Raw genomic sequence first — 19,591 nt, forward strand, 5'->3', positions numbered from 1 at the left:
AAGTGTAAATGCGCGTGTTTATATTGAGTTCACCTAAAACTCATTTTCGTTGGACAAGTTTTGCAATCAAAAGCAAATAAAAATATTGCATTAGAATACGGTATTTCAAACTCATCGCCCATCCACCACCCAGCACAAGGAAGTTTAACAAAACAATATTTATAAAAGCTTATTTAAATTATCGACACAGAACATTACATCTGTTAGTTTCTCATTCATAATGTCGTATGAGAATCAGGTGTATAACTGGTTTTTGCATATATATTTAACATCAACTAATTACTAATATATCTTATGATCGCAAACTTGCAATTAATTTTTCGTCGTATCTTCCGTGATTAAAAAAACGTCAACTTTAATTGGCTTCCTTTTTATTTATACAAGCTACATATATATATTGTTGTTGTGTGTTTTTTACCTGGGGTCTGAAAGTGGAGGTGTGTACACTTCTGTGCCTCGGAAAGCAAGGACGTAAAGCTGTTGGTCCTGCCTCTGAACTCTTTCCGGTCTCGTGGAATTTCCTGTATCATTGGAACTTGTTGTTTGTTGTTTGCACACACACTTGGTTACTATATTATGACCGCACAAATGGCTAGTCACTTTAGAGAATGGCGTTCAAGAGGACTTCATTATACACATATAAATAAATATGTGAATAAGTTTTAAAAATTGATATAATCTTCTAAAAAATTAAAGTGTACAAAAATAATTAAAATCGAATCGTTTACAAGCGTACATTACAATTAAAATCATTTAATTAAATTTATAACATAATGAAGAAAATATTTACTGTTTATTTTATTTTTTAGTAAAAAGAAAAAAAGTGGAACAAGCACAACTCCAGAGGGCGTTACAAGGAGCTGGACATGTCATTATAAAAAGAGACCCGGCACAAGGCGACCACTCGAGTGATTATGGTAAGATGTTTGTTACCACATTTTTATTGCCCTACTTGCATTAAAAAGTTAATTATTAAATAAATATAAACACTGTTTGCGGAGCTAAAACCTCGGGTTGCGACTTCAAGCCATCTGTCTTTCATTACAAAAACGAAATCGTGTAATAGTATACAATTAGATAGTTATTGAATATTATTAAACCTATGCAATTATAGAAATTAATCTTTATTATATAAATTTACTTTCGTTAATAATGCGAATATAACAGTGCCAAAATTCTGCGTTTAAGATAACTCTTATCTAAGTCTTCACGTGCTTACACCTAATTAATTATATACTTCTTCGATTAAGATTAAAATCTATGTTCCTCTTCATGTATCCTTGTCGCAAACTACCGCGCGCCAAATTTCACGAAGATCGATTGAGGCGTTGAGGAGTAAACGCCTGACAATCAAACAAACATACTTTCACGTTCACATCCCAATCGCGCGAGCAAAAAAGCGGTTAGCAGAGATGTGAGCAAAGATCGTTTGTTAGTATGCTATACTAAAAGTATTTTAAAGAGGCTATATGTAAACGCAGTACATAGAATTTTCGTCACAGACTTAAGATCAAGGGGAACGGAAGAGAAAAGACCAAGGGGACGTGAAGAGAAAAGGAGGAGCCTTCGTTTTTTTTTAGTCTTCGGACGATGTAAAGTGTGATAGTTTTTAGCTTCGTTTCTAAATGCATGTGTATCTCTTAAAAAATTTAATATTTTTATAAATTTCGGTAACTGTTTTTTGACCAGGGTCACGCGGACGTTAATCATTATAAAAATAAATAAGGAGAACTACGAACTCATAATATTTAATTTGACTCTCATTTCACATTTATGTTTTTCAAAGGATTAGTATTGCCATATTAAATAGGCACTATACGTTTGATTTTAGTACGTCTTCGAAGTAAAATTTTCTGCTGCAATTTCTTTATTTATTTTCATTTATGCTATAATTGCAAATTTACGTTTCTGATTGTAAAGAACACAATTTATTTTTTGCAAAATTGAATAAAAACATATGTAATAACTTTTTTGCACACGGAAAATCAATCAACGATACTATTAGTAATAATATACCTGTATTCATTATTATAAAAACATATTCTCTTCCTTCGCGAGTATTTATTTAAATACATATAATTTATAGGTTAATTGACATTAACACCATCTAGCGTTCAAATGACGATTCAAATTGAATATTTATAATCAAATACATTATTATTTAATTTAGTGAGTATACTGTTAAGTCGTCACTATATATTACTTTTAACTGTCAACACGAATAAATTAACTAGTTACTACTTACTATAAAACATATAATATTGTAATATGCTTAATTATTTTATTAACCATTATGTCAATACTATATATTTAAAAAAAAACGAAATTAAAACTCTTTGGACGCCGCGCCGATTGCATCCTTTGTTCTTATGGCTATTAAAAAAGTTATATTTTAGGTACTTCACGATATGTGGATAGTATTAAATTTAAAACGTATTTCTAATTTACAAGTACGTTAATATGCAAGCCGTTTTAACTTTTTTATTTGCTTGCTCCATTCTATTTTGTGTTTTGACAAAAGACTTCGAGAAATATGAATATTCATAATATTTTGGGGAAGAACTTTATTAATAGGCAGATAATATATTCAAAGAAATTCTTTTTATATTTTTTATTGTAAAAATCATTATTCAAATTATTTTATTCTTATTTAATGTATTAGTAAATATAAGAAAAAAATATTTTATTTATTAATAAGTTTATTATTTCAAAATTAAGCTCTATTTGATTATTATTTATCTGTAACGTTTTATAAGCTTCATGCACAGATAATAATAAAACATACAACCTTTGTCCATTTGATAATCCGAATTATCCTTATTTGAGCATTTCGTGACTGTTACGATTTTACGACAGACCTTTATTTTTGATTCGGTTTAGATATTTACAAGACGTGATAGGGTGCGTGTCTCAATGCGGCTAAACATAAATTTTAAAGGCAATAAATAGTTTTCTGTTCTATTTACTCCGACCTTTTATAATACAAGAAATAAAAATAATTTTACAATTGCGTCACGGTGCAATACCTTTTAAATGAAATTATTGATGAAAAAAATTGTGTAACTTATTATTCAAATTAGGTTTTATGTTATTATATTATTCTTGATTTTCTAGCACATAAATAAACTCAAGCTATATTTCAAATGCAGATCCCGAGATGTAGGACCAAATGTTATTAGGTTTTTCTGTCCCATTAGTAGTTTAAAGTTATGATACTCAGATGATGAGTAATAATACTAAGTATAGCTGGAATCTTGATAGAGCTCTAAATGAGAGTCTCTAATGCCAACGGCCCTGCGCTTGATTTGTCTGTCCTATCAATCTACCGCAAGAGAAATGAGGATGAAGAGAATTAACCTGTGTTTGTATATAAATTTGTGCACTAAAATATATTCTGTACAAATGTGCCATAAGCCAAATGGCACATCACTAGTGTTAGAGATTGCCGTGGTCGATTTTCAGGTCATAAAAATATGTTTTATAATTAGTTTGGGCATAAATATTCTTACGAGTGTAATTTGATAAATGCAGAGTAGATGGTTAATAATTTCATTTTAAAATGTTTTTATTTATATGCGTAATCATTATTATAAGCATAATGTCGTTTCTGCAAGTAACATTTGCATTTGTGGATAACTTCGATCATTAATCTTAATCTATGGATTTCAATGCTACCAGAGATGATGTTTCTGGTTTCTAAGCAAAAAAAAAATCCTTTTTATGTTATTGATTATTTCTAATAATCTAACTAATTCCTTTCACGACTAATAGTGGCCAGTAATCATTAAAATTTTTGTCTATAAATGCCAAAATGATTTCCTAGATTTTTTTATCTGTCCCTCAACGACCATTTTAATCTATAAAATAAGTATAGACGAACTAAATGATTAATTTAGAACCAATTCTAAATTTAATGATACACATTAAAAATTGGGGAAATTTATTAACATTAGGTATATCTTCGGCAAATTCGCAGAAAGACACGTGTTCGCTCTCATGACAGGAAAGGCACCTATGAAAATTATGCAAAATAGCCGCGAAACTCGTTTCAAGCATATGTCGTTGATTTCGTGTATATTTATAATTTTAGGTATTTAAACTACCAATAAATATGGGAAGAGATGCCAGACTGTCTGTCTTAATGATTACATATCGTAACAAATTTATTTTTGTATTCGATGTATTTTTTTAGTCGGTTTTAATGTACCTTTAAGATTGTCTTCATTATGAGAATTTGTAATTAATGTATATATCTGAACGCGGAAGAGTATAAATGACGACAGAAATATCTTTGTTTTTTTTTTAAATCGAATTGTAATAATGTATTCTTGTGTGAATAGATCAAAAGTGCTAATAAAAATGTAAGAAATGTAATCTTTATGGACGTTATCTTGGAGAGGTCGTAAGGTCGAGTCTCGGGCGTATTACGTCAGCCTCATAATATATTCGCGATGTTATTAAAATATCATTCATTAATCTTTTATTCGACAATACACATGTTCTTGGGAAAACCATATTTTTTTAATAATTCGCTATCGAACGCGACTTCGCTAAGATTTAGTGATTAGTTGGCACATAATATTCTTAGTTCAGAGAACTGATTCATGTGTAACACGATACATTTTCTTTAGTGAATACAACGTAAATTTAAATTTAATTTAAAAGCCACTCTTTTTAAAAATTCTAATATCATATAAAATATTAATTTATTTATTATATGCTTCTTTTAATAATATAAATTAAACGCTTGTGTTAGAGGCAGCCACAACAATTATAATAATCATAATAATAAACATATCTGAAAGCCAACCATAGTTAAAGCACACAGATGCAATCGATATTTTGATGAAAATGTTATTATATATAGGTAATCAATAAGATAGTCTGTGTAATTTTCACGTTATATTGACACATTTAAAATATACGAGTATCGTACTTATTAAAACACTATAATTTTTATAAATAAAAATACCTATACATTTTATAATTTACAAATTATTTTATACGATTTATTTAAATTACGTATCGTTAATGTATTTGACCATAAACAAGAGATTATACGACATTTAAAATTTTTAAGAAACGTTCATTCTTTATAGAATGCAAGCGCCATATAATGTTAATTTAAGAAAAAATTTATTGTTTATAACATTTACATATAATGTGTGTTCATTTGAATTGATAAATTTTGTATGCTAATGTCATACTTCTTTAATTAAAAAAATTTAACAATCTACGACATTGTTTTCGTGTATGGATAATACATTAACCTGTTAAAATATACATAATGATTATATAACAAAATATAAAATAAATAACAACCAACATTTTTTTTCAATTCAAATTTTGTTTTTTATTTTTTTATTTTAGCTTTCATGGAACCTGATCATCTTGGCAAGCGTTTCAGAAGGAAAAGATCGACAGAGTCGCTAAGCAGGCGGAAGAGAGAAGCACCATACGTTATATATCCAGAAATCCTTGTTATTGTTGATTATGATGGCTACAGGTATTTAAATATTTATTAACTAATTTATTTCTTGAGCTGATTCCTAATTCCCCTTTGCATATTAGAAAAAAAAAACTCTATTAAGATTTTAGACATTTACATTACATAATTTTAAAATACACGCATTGATCATATAATGATACTACACCTCCATTAATTAAATATCATTATTGATTTCCAGTGTCAAATTTATTGCTTTTTTTTTAAAAGTGTAGGTAACTTTTTCAGTCGCTAGTCGAAATTCCGTGCAATGTTTATTTATATAACGTCAAAATGTCAATGTCATAATTTTATACTGAATCTTTTGTATTATTTGCCTTGTATTGTGTTTGAAAACCAAAACTTTTGTTTATAATAATTTATCGTCCATTATTCGATCTTATTTAAATAGAATAATTTTAATTACTTTAAAATGAAGATCACAATGTAGCGTTTTTACAAATTAAAAAAAAACCAGGTTACATGGAGGTGACAATGTGCAAATAAAGCGGTACTTCGTGTCTTTCTGGAACGGCGTCGATCTCAGATACAAACTCCTTAAAGGACCAAGGATAAGGATATCCATAGCAGGCATTATCATCTCTAGGGTGAGTATTCTAAAATAATACCAACATTGCCCTTTTTTAATTACATTTTATTACCAATTTATTTTTTAATACCTATTCTTGTATTAAAAAGATTTTCGTATAATTTTTCTTTATGAAATAGCGTTTCCAGTACCAGCGTACCAGTACATGGTACCATAATATATGTATCATTTTGTCTAAGGATTCTTAATGTTTGTCGTTAATGAGCAATTTAAGGAAATCTGTAATCGTTTTAAATTATAATGATTTATAAATAAATGCGGAACTTTTTAGCGCCTCATTAAAACTTACGAGTTATTCATGCGTCATATATTTTTAATGTGTACGTAATGACGAATGTGTGGTGCAGACATTTTTATTTGCGCCAAATATCATAAAATTCACAAATCAATCGAAGAACTGAAGATCTTTTTTTAATTAATATGTAAATACAAAATTTACGATTTAAAATTGTTTATAATTTATGACAAATCAATAATTTATTCCATTGTTTTTTATTGTTTCGAAGCCAGTTTGAAATTAACCATCTCGTCCGTTTCAATGGATAGTTCTTCTAGAAAGTTCTTTTTTGATTTCGGATAACCTTCAAGAATAGCTTCGATCATGTCCGAACAAATTCTCTTGCGTTTTCTTAAAAAAAGGTTAAATATAAGATACATTATCATATTAATGGTATTAATAATTTAATTTTAACATTTAAATCGTATACCTGTATTCTTTAAAAAATATATCGTGTTCATTTAAAATGTTTTTTTTATCGTCAACGCTAATAACTTCTTCAGTAGAGTTACGCAAATCGACCAACTTGTTTTCTAGTTTGATTATTTTATTTTTAATTTCCTCGATTTGTGATTTCGCGCAGTCGTTGGTTGGTGCGGATAAGATGTTTTTGAGGTTTAACTCAGCTGTTTTGAGTAGAGATTTTTTTTCATCTAAACTCTTTGTGATACTTAGGATTTGGGTGTCATAGTCTGAAAAAACACAAGTTTATTAAGTGTGAAAACGCTGATACGATAATATGATTAATATGGAGGTTGAACAAATGGATACGTTATTTTTTCTAATCGCGTTAATGAGACGGCCGTCATCCACAAGCTGATATACATATAAAGCCATTAATTTCTATTTATCAATTTCTTTTTGATAGTATAAAAAACTAGCGACCATTCGTAAAAAATATGCCTGGTTAGAAACGAGAAGCTACGCAGTTTTTTTATGTTAAAAAATATCATAGTTTTTAAATTTTTGAAAAGTTATGGCGGCAAATTATAAAATTTGTATATTTAATTAATACATATTTTTTAATAAAATGTGGAAAATGATCTTACCTTCTGTATCGCTAGTTACTTCTACACTATCCGATTGTAACGCTGCATATACCTTTTGTTTACCGTACAATTTGCATCGTATTTTACCTGACTCGCCTAATGCGTCAAGCGCTTTCTGTATGGCATTTTTAGTATACGTTCCCCGTAAATTAACCGTAATATCTGCACATGAGTACGGTCTATTTGTATCGACTAAATATTTAAGTACAGCGTCACTTGCCATTTTATAAATAATAAATTAATTAAACAATATTCAATAACAACGACAATGATAATAATAGCAGACTAGTTTTTAGTTAGCACTTTACCGCGTATTCTATTTTTTTTTTTTGTATTTATAATAGTTGCGTACGATAACACATTAACAGCCAGCATTTTTGGTTTATGCTATATATTAATTTTATTTTTGTTTAATAAGAGAAAAAAAAATTATAAGCTAAGATTAAAAGGATAAAAAATATTTTGTGACATTTTGTAAAATATTATTTATCTTAATAGCGATAACCTTTTTTTTTAAGATATTGTAAAAATATCCCATTTTACTAAATTAAAGTTACAAATTTACGACTTATAAATAAAGTAATAGACATCCAATATATTATCATATTATATTATTGTTTTCATAGTTTATTTTCACGGTTGGGCGTTCGATATTTAAGAGACAAATGAAAGGATACGACCGAAACAAGATATGGCTGTTAATAAAAAATAAACTCGAATTAATTTGTATAAATTAGCAACACCTGCAAAGAAATTGTGTTTAGTTTAAGCCTAAGCATTTAAATTTTTATTCGAATTTAATCTGAAATTGTCTTCATTGTAATTAAGTGATTATAATATTTAGAGAAAAAATAGACATATAATTATGTAGGAACTTTATGAACTTATATAGCAATTTTAAAATAGAGAATAATATTAATTACAACAAAGGCTTAAAACCATAAATACAGCTGAATAAAAACAAAATTAAAAAAAACAGATTCGAATTTTTACAATGTTGCGTTTAACTAAACTTAAAAAACGTTAGAACTAAATAATAAAAATAATATATTTATCTTAAATTAGACTTTAATCAATTACTTACTAATAAATCAATACAATTTTTATTCCTAAATAAAAAATGTATTTTATTACTATTTAAGGTGATTGATCATACCTTTCTTTGTCATGAATATATCTTTTACTTACGTTACATACTACATATAGGGTTTAATGGTCGGTCGTAAAAATATTTGTATTTAACGTATAAAGTGAAATAACACCAGAAACAAATGTACGATTAGGTTTGAAAGGTTTTTATGGTTATTTTTTATTTCAAATATAAACAATCAATGTTTTTTATAAAATCTTGTAAATAATGTACTTTGATTTTTTATTATTGTACGTCATATTCTTCGATACTTAAATGGTGTAAAAAATTTTAAGAAGAGTTCTTGATGTTTCACACACTACAAGCTAGTTTAAGGTAGAAAATATGACGATCCTTCATAATTTTTGTATTAGTCATATTACATACTAAACCTATGTAATATAACAAATTAAATGAACATTAAGTTCATCTGTATTTTAGTCGTGCTTAGGATTGTTTTTAAAAGATTAAATAATTTTTTTATATTTAATTGATTACGATTGTTTTCTAAAAACATTAAAATTGATAAATTCGATAATTCTAATCCATAGTTAACTGTAATGCGTTACATAAAACATGAAACGAATCCCGATACCTAAATTATATTAATAGATATAATTATTAAAAACAATTTCATCCAATTATGTTAATTATGCTTGATTTTTTATTACCTGTTATATATTGATACTTGATTGGTGGTAGAGAATAATTTGGAAATGTCACCTGTCTAACGACTTTCAATCTGATAAAGTCAGATAATAAAGTGTATATCTGACTTTATCGAATTTATTCTTATTATATATACTTTCTTAATATTTTTATATATAAATAAACTTTAAAATAAATTCACACTAAATTCAATATCGACTCGAACGACTCGATGATTATTTAAAAAAATATATGGATGGAATTTATTCTTCTTTATTTGATGCTACCTTTTTATTTTTAATATTTTTTCATTATCTTAATTCGTATGTTGTGTGCATGTAAGAATTTTATAAATCCAGGGTCGGGACGCCACGCCTTATCTTGAAAGGAACCGCGTGGGTCGCGATGCTATCGACTCTGCTGCCGCTCTTACTGACATGGGCAAGTACCTCTTTAGAGAGAGGAGACTACCCGTCTACGATATCGCTGTTGCTATTACCAAGTAAGTGGGGAGAAAAAGAAAATAATGACCATATATATTTTTTTTATTACAGAACCCGATCATATTATAATACTAAAGCTAAAATTTATTTTTTATATTATTTCATTTTTTTAGTATCAATTTTTTTGTGTCTAAGCTATAAGTCAAGCATATTAAAAATATTTTATTGATTCAAAGTTAGTCACTGTGATTAAATATGTAATAATGTATTGTGTAATCTATAGATTACAATGGCAGCATTAATGCGTCAACTTCATTATATTTAAATCGTAGTCAGAGTACTTACGAACATACGCACGACTATGCCATTCTTATTCAGACCATGACCCTCAATTTTTTTGAGATCTTAAATAAAATTATAAATTTATTGGCCAGAAAATTGCAATAAGTGTTAATATATGTTACAGTTAATATATTTAAAAAAAGAACTATAACATGGGTGAGTATACAAATTAAATTGATTTATTCATAATTTAGCGCCATTATTCCAAGTTTAAATGTCAGATACTGAGCAATTTATAAAAAAAAAAACCTTAAAGGAATCTGAATGAAGACGCAAAAACTGATTTAACCAACAGGTATGACATGTGCCGACGACGCAAGGGTGGTCGCTGTACAAAAGGCACCGCTGGTAATTCAATTTTAAACAAAAACCTTTTGAAAGGTTGCGACTGGTGTTGACATACTCAGCATTAACCGAGGCTTAAGAGTTAAATAACTCGGCTTGATAATTTTAATTTTATGTTTACGGTAACGGATTTGGTAATGGCGCTGAATATTGTCTTACACGATGATCGATTTTTTAATGGTCTTTGACACTTGGTTTCGGTAACGGGAAAAAAGTATTGATCTAATTGATTGAACTAATGAACGGTTAGTTCATTGCACGTTAATACGCCAGGCCGTTATTTAAAACGAACAAGTTTGTATAGGTGAAAAATCCAGTGAAGGAATATACATATATGTTTTAAGCAATTTATTCAGCTATTTATTTCCGTGGCTTTCAGACTAGACATGTGCAGGAGACAATATGCGAACGATGCGTGCAATAGAGGGACTGCAGGTAGGCGTGTGTCGATTAACTGTTAATCCCCCGAGCACGCCTTTTATCACAAGTTCCTTTACCCCTCGTACACGATGTTTCACTGGAATCACGTTCCTCTGATACCCATCCCTCCGATTCCGTGATTTCATTAGCACTCTGTGAATAATCTTTCTACGCATATGTCTTTTTCTACACCATGCAATATTTCATGTATATAGTAAACTTTAAATTTCCAACTATACGTAGATTAGTCTACTATCATAGATTTATTCCATCATGTCACGTGAACCATAAATATTTTAATATACCTACTTAAAGAGACCTTCATCTGTAAATAAATGACTCATACGTCGAACACACATCGATCCCCTTTTTAAGAGCATGCGATGACTTTTTACCCATCAACATAAAATGAGCGTTTCAAGTGATGCATTAAATAATAATCGCTGTTCATATTTTATTGCGTATGGTAAGTCAAAGATCGCCCACATTTATTTCAACATAATGATTGGCTTCACGCGTCAAACCTTTCAAAAGGCCTCCAGTGCATCTTCTTACATTAACAAGAAAGTTGCGTAAGGTCAGAGGGACCAGTCGGCCCTACCTTACTTAAATGACACGAGGACATCGTAAAATAAACTAACCTGTCTATTACGTATACCAAACTATACTTACTATTAATGACGTTCATAAATATTCAGTATATCAACAACAAAATATATATATATATATATATATATATATTAATCATGAAGTCCAAGAGTTGTAATTATTCGACAATGTTTATAAGATATGTATGTACCTTGACATATTATTTTTTTTAACTCATATTACTACTTTAGTTTAATTATCATATTTTTAAAACTAATAACCTATAGTTATGCATATGCTGTTATATTAATTGCATGGGTATTTCCTTAATTTTCTAACTTAGATCAATATGCTTTGCATGTGCTCTTTCTTGTTTTAATTATCTAAGTCTTCGCGTCTTCTACGTTCTTATGTAAGTACGAGCCCATTATTACCTTCACCACAGTCCACAAATCATCAAACTACGACTCTACCCAATAATATATCAACGTAAGTACATAGTCCACTATAATATGAAACCTCGACCTCTTGAACCTATCCTGAAAATTATTTTTATTTTAATTTTTTATTGTGCCTACAAAATACTGACTTATACTTTTTGATAGGATTCGCCTACGTCGGAGGCGCATGCGTTGTGAATAAGCGACTTGAAAAAGTCAACTCTGTTGCTATCATCGAAGACACTGGCGGCTTTTCCGGCATCATTGTTGCTGCCCATGAAGTTGGACATTTGTAAGTTAAAAAAAACTTTGCTCGTAAAAGTAAAGTCAAGTTTAAAGTTTGATTATGTGTGATACTTTGTGTACAAGATGCAATTAGTTAGATAACGTTATAAATATTTGTATTATTTTAACAAAATGTTTAATGACATTTCAGACTAGGAGCAGTTCATGACGGAAGTCCACCACCTTCATATTTAGGAGGTCCAGGCGCTGAGAAATGTAGATGGGAAGATGGATTTATCATGTCTGATCTCCGGCACACGGAGAAAGGTTTCCGCTGGTCCCCTTGCAGTGTTCAGAGTTTCCATCACTTCTTAAAGTTGGTTTTTCTCTTTATACATGTAATTTATATCACCAATAGACCGATGTCATAACACTTTAAAAATATGTGTCGATCGTATTAGAGTCCCACGTTGGGCGCCAAAGCTTTTATAAGATGTTTTTATGCTAAAAAACATATTTTTTGTCATACATGTTACTATATTTAAAAACATGTTCTTATTTAAAAAAATATTTCTTACAGAATGTATGTATGAGTTTTAATATGATTGCTTTTTATCTATCTTGGAAGAATATTGTGCGATTATATTATACCTGTTTAAATATTTCAAATGTTTCAGCGGTGACACTGCTACTTGCCTATATAATTCTCCACATGAAGACGACTCACTACCCCGGGTACTTCCCGGTCGCTTACTTACTTTAGATGCACAGTGTCGAAAGGACAGAGGAACTAGGTAAATCATTAATGCCATATTAATACATAATGACATTTTTCCGTCAGTTATGTGTATTTATATAATAGTTTGTATTTTTCTTTCAATTGTGAAATTGAATTTTTGTGCTGATGGCAGAAAGAGAATGAATTAATTTATTTTAAGATAATTTAACATTTACCTTTTGAATTTCAGTGCATGTTTCAAGGACGAGCGGGTTTGTGCGCAACTTTTCTGCTTCGACGCAGCAAGCGGATACTGCGTTGCATACAGACCCGCCGCGGAAGGGTCTCCGTGTGGTGATGGACAGGTAAGTACAGCCAAGAAACTCATACAGAATATTATGTACATAATATATTTGTTATGAATGCTGTCAAAATCCAATGAGATTTTTTTAGATTTGTTTCAATGTAAAAAAAAGTTAGTTTTTTAGTAATAATTACATTAAGTATTTAAGTTTGATTATTAACATTTCTTAGAAAATAAGTGAAATTATATGATTATACATTTCAGTACTGTATTAACGGTCGGTGTATAACTGAGCACGAGAACATAATACCGGACTACTCGCAACACACGCCGAGCTACATACGACCCGAGACTAGTCCCTTCTACGGAAATATCACTAGGTCTGTATAATTCATATCATCGACATAATAAATAAATTTAATTTGAACTTCGCTATGAATGTAAAACTGTAGAGAGGTGGTTATTATTTAAATTATATTAGGATATATATTGCTGGAACATCACAATACTGTTACGAGCAACGAGATGAAACATGATCTCGGGGTTGTCAGTTTGTGTAGAAACGAAACGGGATAATATACTAACGTATTATTTTAAACACGTACACAGTAACGAAGAAACAACACAGCCATACGTAGCTAGCACGTCAGCACCTGAACCGTACAAGCCAAATTATTACCAATTATTCCAAAAGAGAACAAGTCCTGAACCGTCAACAACGACATCAACGACCACTACGACGACAACAACAACTACAACAACAATTAGAACCACAACGAATCCATACAAATATTATTACTATACAACAAGACGACCAACAGAAAACACAGAAAAATCAACAGAAGCAACACAACCATCCAGTACACAACCACCTATTAACAATTACTCGTTATCAACAACTAAAAATCCATACAATTTTAAAGATTTTACAACAAAGACAACAAAGCCGGAAGTGAGCGAACCGAAACGGGGCTTCTTTAAAAAAGATGAATTAGACAGTTACTTCGGGCGGGGAACGACTAAGAGTCCTTTCTCGGATAAGGCAATAAAATCTCTATTTAAAATAGGAACTTATTACTCACAAGCGAAATCATCAGACAATTCTATAAGACCAGATGCGAATTCTCAGCAAGTTCAAATAGAGCCAGCGAGGTTAGTCTTCTCTTATCAAAGGAATCTGACGTCAGGGGAGCTTATAAGAACATAGAAATGCCAAATTAATTATTGGTAAGACACGAACATATGACCATATCGATGTCATTCTGTCTATCACCGCATCATGGTCTTCCGCATCTTCAATTATCTCACAATTACTACCAACTATTATTTCATATGCATTCTTTTCAGCCATTTACGTCCTGTCACTGCATAAATGATGACAAACTGTCGAGTACATGTAGATATATGTATATATAAAAGGACAGATTGTAATCAAAATATATAACTAAATATATTTATCAATGTACATAAACTTTTAGTCATATCCATATTCAGTACATTTTTATTCTTTCATATTCGAAACATCATATGAATCAATACAATCATAACACATAAAAAAACTATAATTATCTTCTAGAATCAAAATATATTTAGAAACTTCTAGTAACTTAACATTTTTTTTTGTATCTGTTATTTTTTATTACTTTTATGTTACAGTAGCCGCCATTAGCAAATCGAGCGGGAAAAATAATGAAGACTGCTTGCTGGACTAGAGACTGGTACCACGGTATCAACAAAAGCCTGGATTGTAAACAAACCAGGCAGTTCGTCTCCAGCCTTTAAATACATTTCAGATTGTGAAACGTGCGCACATACCTTATATGAATATTACTTCCATGATAAAGACTACTATCTATAATATAGCTCAACGCTAGAAAAGTTTTGTGTAAATACTCAATTTGTTTACAAAAAAACTTGTTTACATTTTAATTATTTAATATTAATTAACTTAATTTTTTATTATAGAAATTTGATTTATTACTTTGGTAATATTTAATTATACAAGAAGTAATATACAGCGGGTAATAACGGATGTGACGCACGTGCTTGTGTGTATAAGAATGTGTCTGAAGACAATAATAAAATTAGTGTCAGACATGTGAGTGATATTACAATGTGATTGTGTTACAATAAATGAACTCTTTAAGTACACTAGTTATAATGTATTATGTATATTACGAACAAAACTGGATCGATATAAGATTTTACATCTCTGTGTGGTTTTGTATTTGATTTAGAAATTTTCTTAGTCTATATTTTTATAAGTGGTTGTAAAAATAGCGTCGTTTTAAGTTTACAGAAAGAAACTGCCACAAAGTGCCTTTTTAATAATTAATTAAGCGAATGATATATATAATTCACGTATACACCCGATAATATACTTTTCTTTTAATAAGCACTTTTATTTTTGCTGTCAAATTATTACATGGATGGCGAAATTATTACATGGATTTCTATAATCTATTCTTCGTCTTTATATTTTTTTTAATACCGCGACTGGCTCGCAATCTTCTACCTGTTTAAGTTTACCTTTTTAAGTTACTCTATCTTATACCTTGTTAATAATATAAGTCTGTTTTAAATATCGAAATTTATTTATGTGACATAGATCTTTAATTTTTAAAGTTACCATAGATTAAAAATTATAATTAGTATTTGGCAGTTTAGTTTTTTAATAGGGAAATACCATTAACTTCCAACTTTGACATCACTTGCCTTTTAATAACTATTTATTATATAATGTCAATTATTTATGTATAAACAAATTCGTTTTTCCTAAATTGTCTAAATTTTAAGAAAAAAATATAAACAAAGAAATCGAAACATTTTGTTTTATTGCCCACAATAAGGATAACTTATACAATAAGACTTAACTATACGTTATAGTTAAGTTATATTTAATAACAATTCCAACACCATTTTTAATTACATCTTTTCCAAAATAACAAATATTAAAAAAAAAACAAGTATCAATGATACATCAAGTTGATTTTAAAAATTACAATTTTTATTTCTTAACACAAACACTTAAAAAAAAACTGTCAAACCTCTTCTCATTTACATAGCAAAAGTTAAAATGGAAATAAATACACAGTATTAAAGAAGTTAATAAACATCATTGAGACACATTTTGAAGGCATTAGATGTATTGCTATTGCAAAAAAAAATTGGCTGAAAGAATCTCAACCATTGATGTAATGCTATAATGATTTGACTTATTGGTACAAAAAAACCGGTATCAATGGGAACTCCTTTACACTACTTCAATTGAAACATTTCATACACTAGACACTTTTACTTGAGCACTAAGTTAATTAGACTTTACAGCCATAGGAGAGGCAGTGACATTTTTAACTAGCAGCTTTGCAAACATTCCGACTGATAAGACAAACATTAGACCTGCTGGCATGAACTTTCTACTATTGTAATACCTGAAACAAGGATTTCATCATTTATTATCTAGTTTTATTATTCCCTTCAAAATGCATCGACTATATTTTGGCCCGAGGGCTAATCTCTACACGACAGTGGCATATTAAAATTCAAATACTTAAATTGAACAAGCACTTTTGAATCATCATTTTATGAATACTTAATATTATAAGAGTAGCAATGTATATTAGTCAAAGCAATATTATTCCTATTTTCCTTCGAAGGTTTAAGATTGGAAAAAATATTTGTTGAAACTACAATAATTTATCATATTTTATACTTATGATATCTATATGAAAAATTACACAGTCATTGTTACTATTTTAAATTTATCTCTTGTGGTGATAAATATGGCATTAAAAAGGCGAAAAAAACTAATATCATCATGACTCATTTATTCTACTTTAAATTGAATATATGATTAAAAAAATATATTTTAATGTTATGTTTATACATCAAATTTTTATAAGGTTTTTGAGTCATTACAAATAGTAAACTAATTGGAGAATGACTTTTCACAATAGACAAAGCTTTATATTTCATGCATGGAAATTAGCAAAAGCCTAACACTACAATTCCAGAATTTGTTATTTATTATTATTATTTATTATATTATAAATTTCAAAAAAATAACTTTACAACTGGTAGCCTTGATCATTTACTATTCTAACTGCATATTCTCTAAAATGTTTGATGTAAATAAACAGGTTTTAATTCATATTTTTTTTTATCAGTAAATTATTTGTATTATAAGTAAGACAAATATAAATAAATAGATCTCATTTTAGATGTTATAGTGTAACGTTAAATTGCTTTTAAACAATGATTAAAGCTTATTAAATATTACTAATATTACCTATAGCCCATGAGACCTCCAAGAGACGTAGTTGTTCCCATCATCAGAGTATAATTTGAAGGATCCTGGCTAAGTTGGTATGCTCCCACACCTAAAAAAGTCATAAATTAAAAACTTAGCAATAACCTTAAATTTTTTACTCTTTGTTATTAAATAAATACAAAGAGAGAAGACTTACCTATGTAATATAGGTAGGCAGGCATTTGGACCACATGATGGTAAGTGGTCACCAAGTATTAAAACAAATTAAATTCTTAAGATTTATGTGTTCTAACAACTAAATAAATTATAATTGTTAAAGCTCATCCTCACCTAAAATAGATCCAAAAATAAGCCCGGCGCCAAGTGATGGAATAGAACCTGAAAACCATAATTATTAACGCATTAATATCAACAAAATATTTGTCAATTTAAGATTTTGACTATTTAAAATTATAATATTAATATTAAACACAGTTTTCGTGATTCATTCCTTGAATTTAACTGCTTGATATTTATAATTTTAAGATATTTCACTATTTTGTTTATGTGATGAAAGTGAAATAAAATTACACTAATACAACATTAATCAGTGAAAGTTAAAACATTCACATAAATTAATATATTATATAATCGATTCGAAATAATTAGAAAAGTAACAAATTACTGTGAACCAATTTACTAAAGTTTAATGTCCTCCAGACCGATATCGGCCACGGCGGCCAATCTCAAGAGAGATTAACCAACTACGCAGGAGATATTATAGTGCACAAGTGTGTGCGCAAACACAAGTGCACTCTCTAATCCCTAACTCTCATAATCTGATGGGACGGCAATCCGCCATGACTGGAACCGAACCCTGAGGCACGGGAGTGAAAACACTTCCAACTTCCAGACTCCGGGCTGCTACTGAGAATTTACTGACAGAAAAATCCAATAACTTTTTATTAGCCCGACCTGGGAATTGAACCCAGGACCTCCGGGTCTGCGGCCTAACATCAAGGCACTAGACCAACAAGGCAGTTACTAAAGTTTATTTATTTACTAAGGTACGAAGCTGAAGAAAATTCTCGAACGATTATCGTGCGAAAAAAAACTGTATAATTTTATCTTATCTTTGAAAAACTATTTAAGCAGTATATTGATAGAACAAATTTATTTTTAAAACTGTATTTTAAATATTTAAAAAAAAGTAAAAAAAAAATTAGTAACTTAGTTTTTACGTAGTTTATGTACTTTTTAACTTTAATTGTATTGAAAGTAATAATTAACCTGCTTTCGCATATCCCATAACGCCACCGGCGGCAACAGTAGCTGCATAAGCAAAACCTATAATGTCTAGACCCATTTTTATTTAGAATAACAAACTAAATTTTATTTATAATTATATAAAATGGAAAGAAGAAACAAAACGATCAAATTCCACTACACACTCAACAGTCAACTCTGACAATTGATGAATTGACAAATCGAGTATTTGACAGTAAAAATAAACTGCCAGCTCATAAAATAAATTATAACACAAATAAAATATTACACGAATGCAGAAAAATAAAAATTAAACATGACAAAAGCAGAAAAGAATAGACACTTTTTTTTCCAATTTGACCTGTTGCTGTTGGCCCAAATGGCCTCGACAGCGTCACAGGGTGTGAAAGAACAGACACATAATAATTTTATAACTTAAGAAAATTCATTCATGAAAATAAAAGGCTAACAATTGTAAACTACTTACAGCACAGTTATTGAAAAAAATAACCATATTATATTATTACAGGCCCACCTATATATAATGTATGTCAAATCCATATGTAATGTATGTTACAGTTGCAGCAGGGAACTTACATTATATCCATTGAGGTCCAAAAAATTATAATTAATTGGGTTAAAATTTGTTACTAAATGTTGGCAAAAATATCGCGCATTATAAACTATTGTCATTTTTTGATAACTATAACAAAAAGAGTATTGTTAGGCTTTCGTAAAGTTTGTCGCAAAATTATGTACAATGGATAGATTTGGAATACCTTACTTTAATAAATATTATGGTGTTAATTTGGTGTACACAGTGGAAACAGAATTCTTTAAAATCCCATAATAAATGTATTGTATTGGCTTCGATTATTGTTATTTGGTCTAGTAAATAGCTTAAAGATCCCAAGGTTTAAAATTGGCATAGGTAAGTAACGTATGAACACTTTACACTTATGTATTTATTTATTTGCCACATTGAGTGATCAATTAAGTTTTCTTTGAGGATCGTTTGTATTGTTTTATATTACATCAAGATTTTGCACATAA

At 29.3% G+C, this 19,591-nt stretch overlaps 3 protein-coding genes across 11 annotated transcripts in view; 1 reads left to right on the plus strand and 2 right to left on the minus strand.

Moving 5' to 3' along the window:
- Positions 1-16,085, plus strand: part of LOC126777160 (A disintegrin and metalloproteinase with thrombospondin motifs 18) — a 133,403-nt gene extending 117,318 nt beyond the window's left edge. For 3 of the 9 annotated variants that reach the window (XM_050500096.1, XM_050500095.1, XM_050500093.1), the window contains 12 exons: positions 810-917; positions 5,371-5,506; positions 5,964-6,093; positions 9,558-9,700; positions 10,708-10,763; positions 11,942-12,068; positions 12,213-12,377; positions 12,679-12,795; positions 12,970-13,084; positions 13,288-13,403; positions 13,633-14,250; positions 14,680-16,085. In XM_050500096.1, coding sequence (XP_050356053.1) covers positions 810-917; positions 5,371-5,506; positions 5,964-6,093; positions 9,558-9,700; positions 10,708-10,763; positions 11,942-12,068; positions 12,213-12,377; positions 12,679-12,795; positions 12,970-13,084; positions 13,288-13,403; positions 13,633-14,230 — 1,811 coding nt within the window. In that variant the 3' untranslated portion in view covers positions 14,231-14,250; positions 14,680-16,085. Of the gene's footprint in view, positions 1-809; positions 918-5,370; positions 5,507-5,963; positions 6,094-9,557; positions 9,701-10,278; positions 10,332-10,707; positions 10,764-11,941; positions 12,069-12,212; positions 12,378-12,678; positions 12,796-12,969; positions 13,085-13,287; positions 13,404-13,632; positions 14,251-14,679 lie in introns of all 9 variants that reach the window. The other 6 variants (XM_050500097.1, XM_050500094.1, XM_050500098.1 and 3 more) reach the window with 6 other exon arrangements.
- On the minus strand, positions 6,443-7,644 carry LOC126777271 (homologous-pairing protein 2 homolog). The gene is made up of 3 exons (XM_050500275.1): positions 7,422-7,644; positions 6,803-7,064; positions 6,443-6,723 (listed from the first exon to the last, which is right to left on the minus strand). Exons 1-3 carry the CDS (start codon positions 7,642-7,644, stop codon positions 6,588-6,590), a joined length of 621 nt encoding a protein of 206 aa, XP_050356232.1. The 3' UTR covers positions 6,443-6,587.
- On the minus strand, positions 15,841-18,746 carry LOC126777286 (transmembrane protein 14C). Its single transcript, XM_050500296.1, has 4 exons — positions 18,563-18,746; positions 17,624-17,671; positions 17,312-17,402; positions 15,841-16,454 (listed from the first exon to the last, which is right to left on the minus strand). The coding sequence occupies exons 1-4, from the start codon at positions 18,636-18,638 to the stop codon at positions 16,334-16,336; spliced, it is 336 nt and encodes a 111-aa protein (XP_050356253.1). The 5' UTR covers positions 18,639-18,746; the 3' UTR covers positions 15,841-16,333.
- Positions 18,747-19,591: the final 845 nt, after the last annotated feature.

The sequence above is a fragment of the Nymphalis io genome, chromosome 22 (assembly GCF_905147045.1).
Source record: "Nymphalis io chromosome 22, ilAglIoxx1.1, whole genome shotgun sequence".
Classification (NCBI taxonomy): domain Eukaryota; kingdom Metazoa; phylum Arthropoda; class Insecta; order Lepidoptera; family Nymphalidae; genus Nymphalis; species Nymphalis io.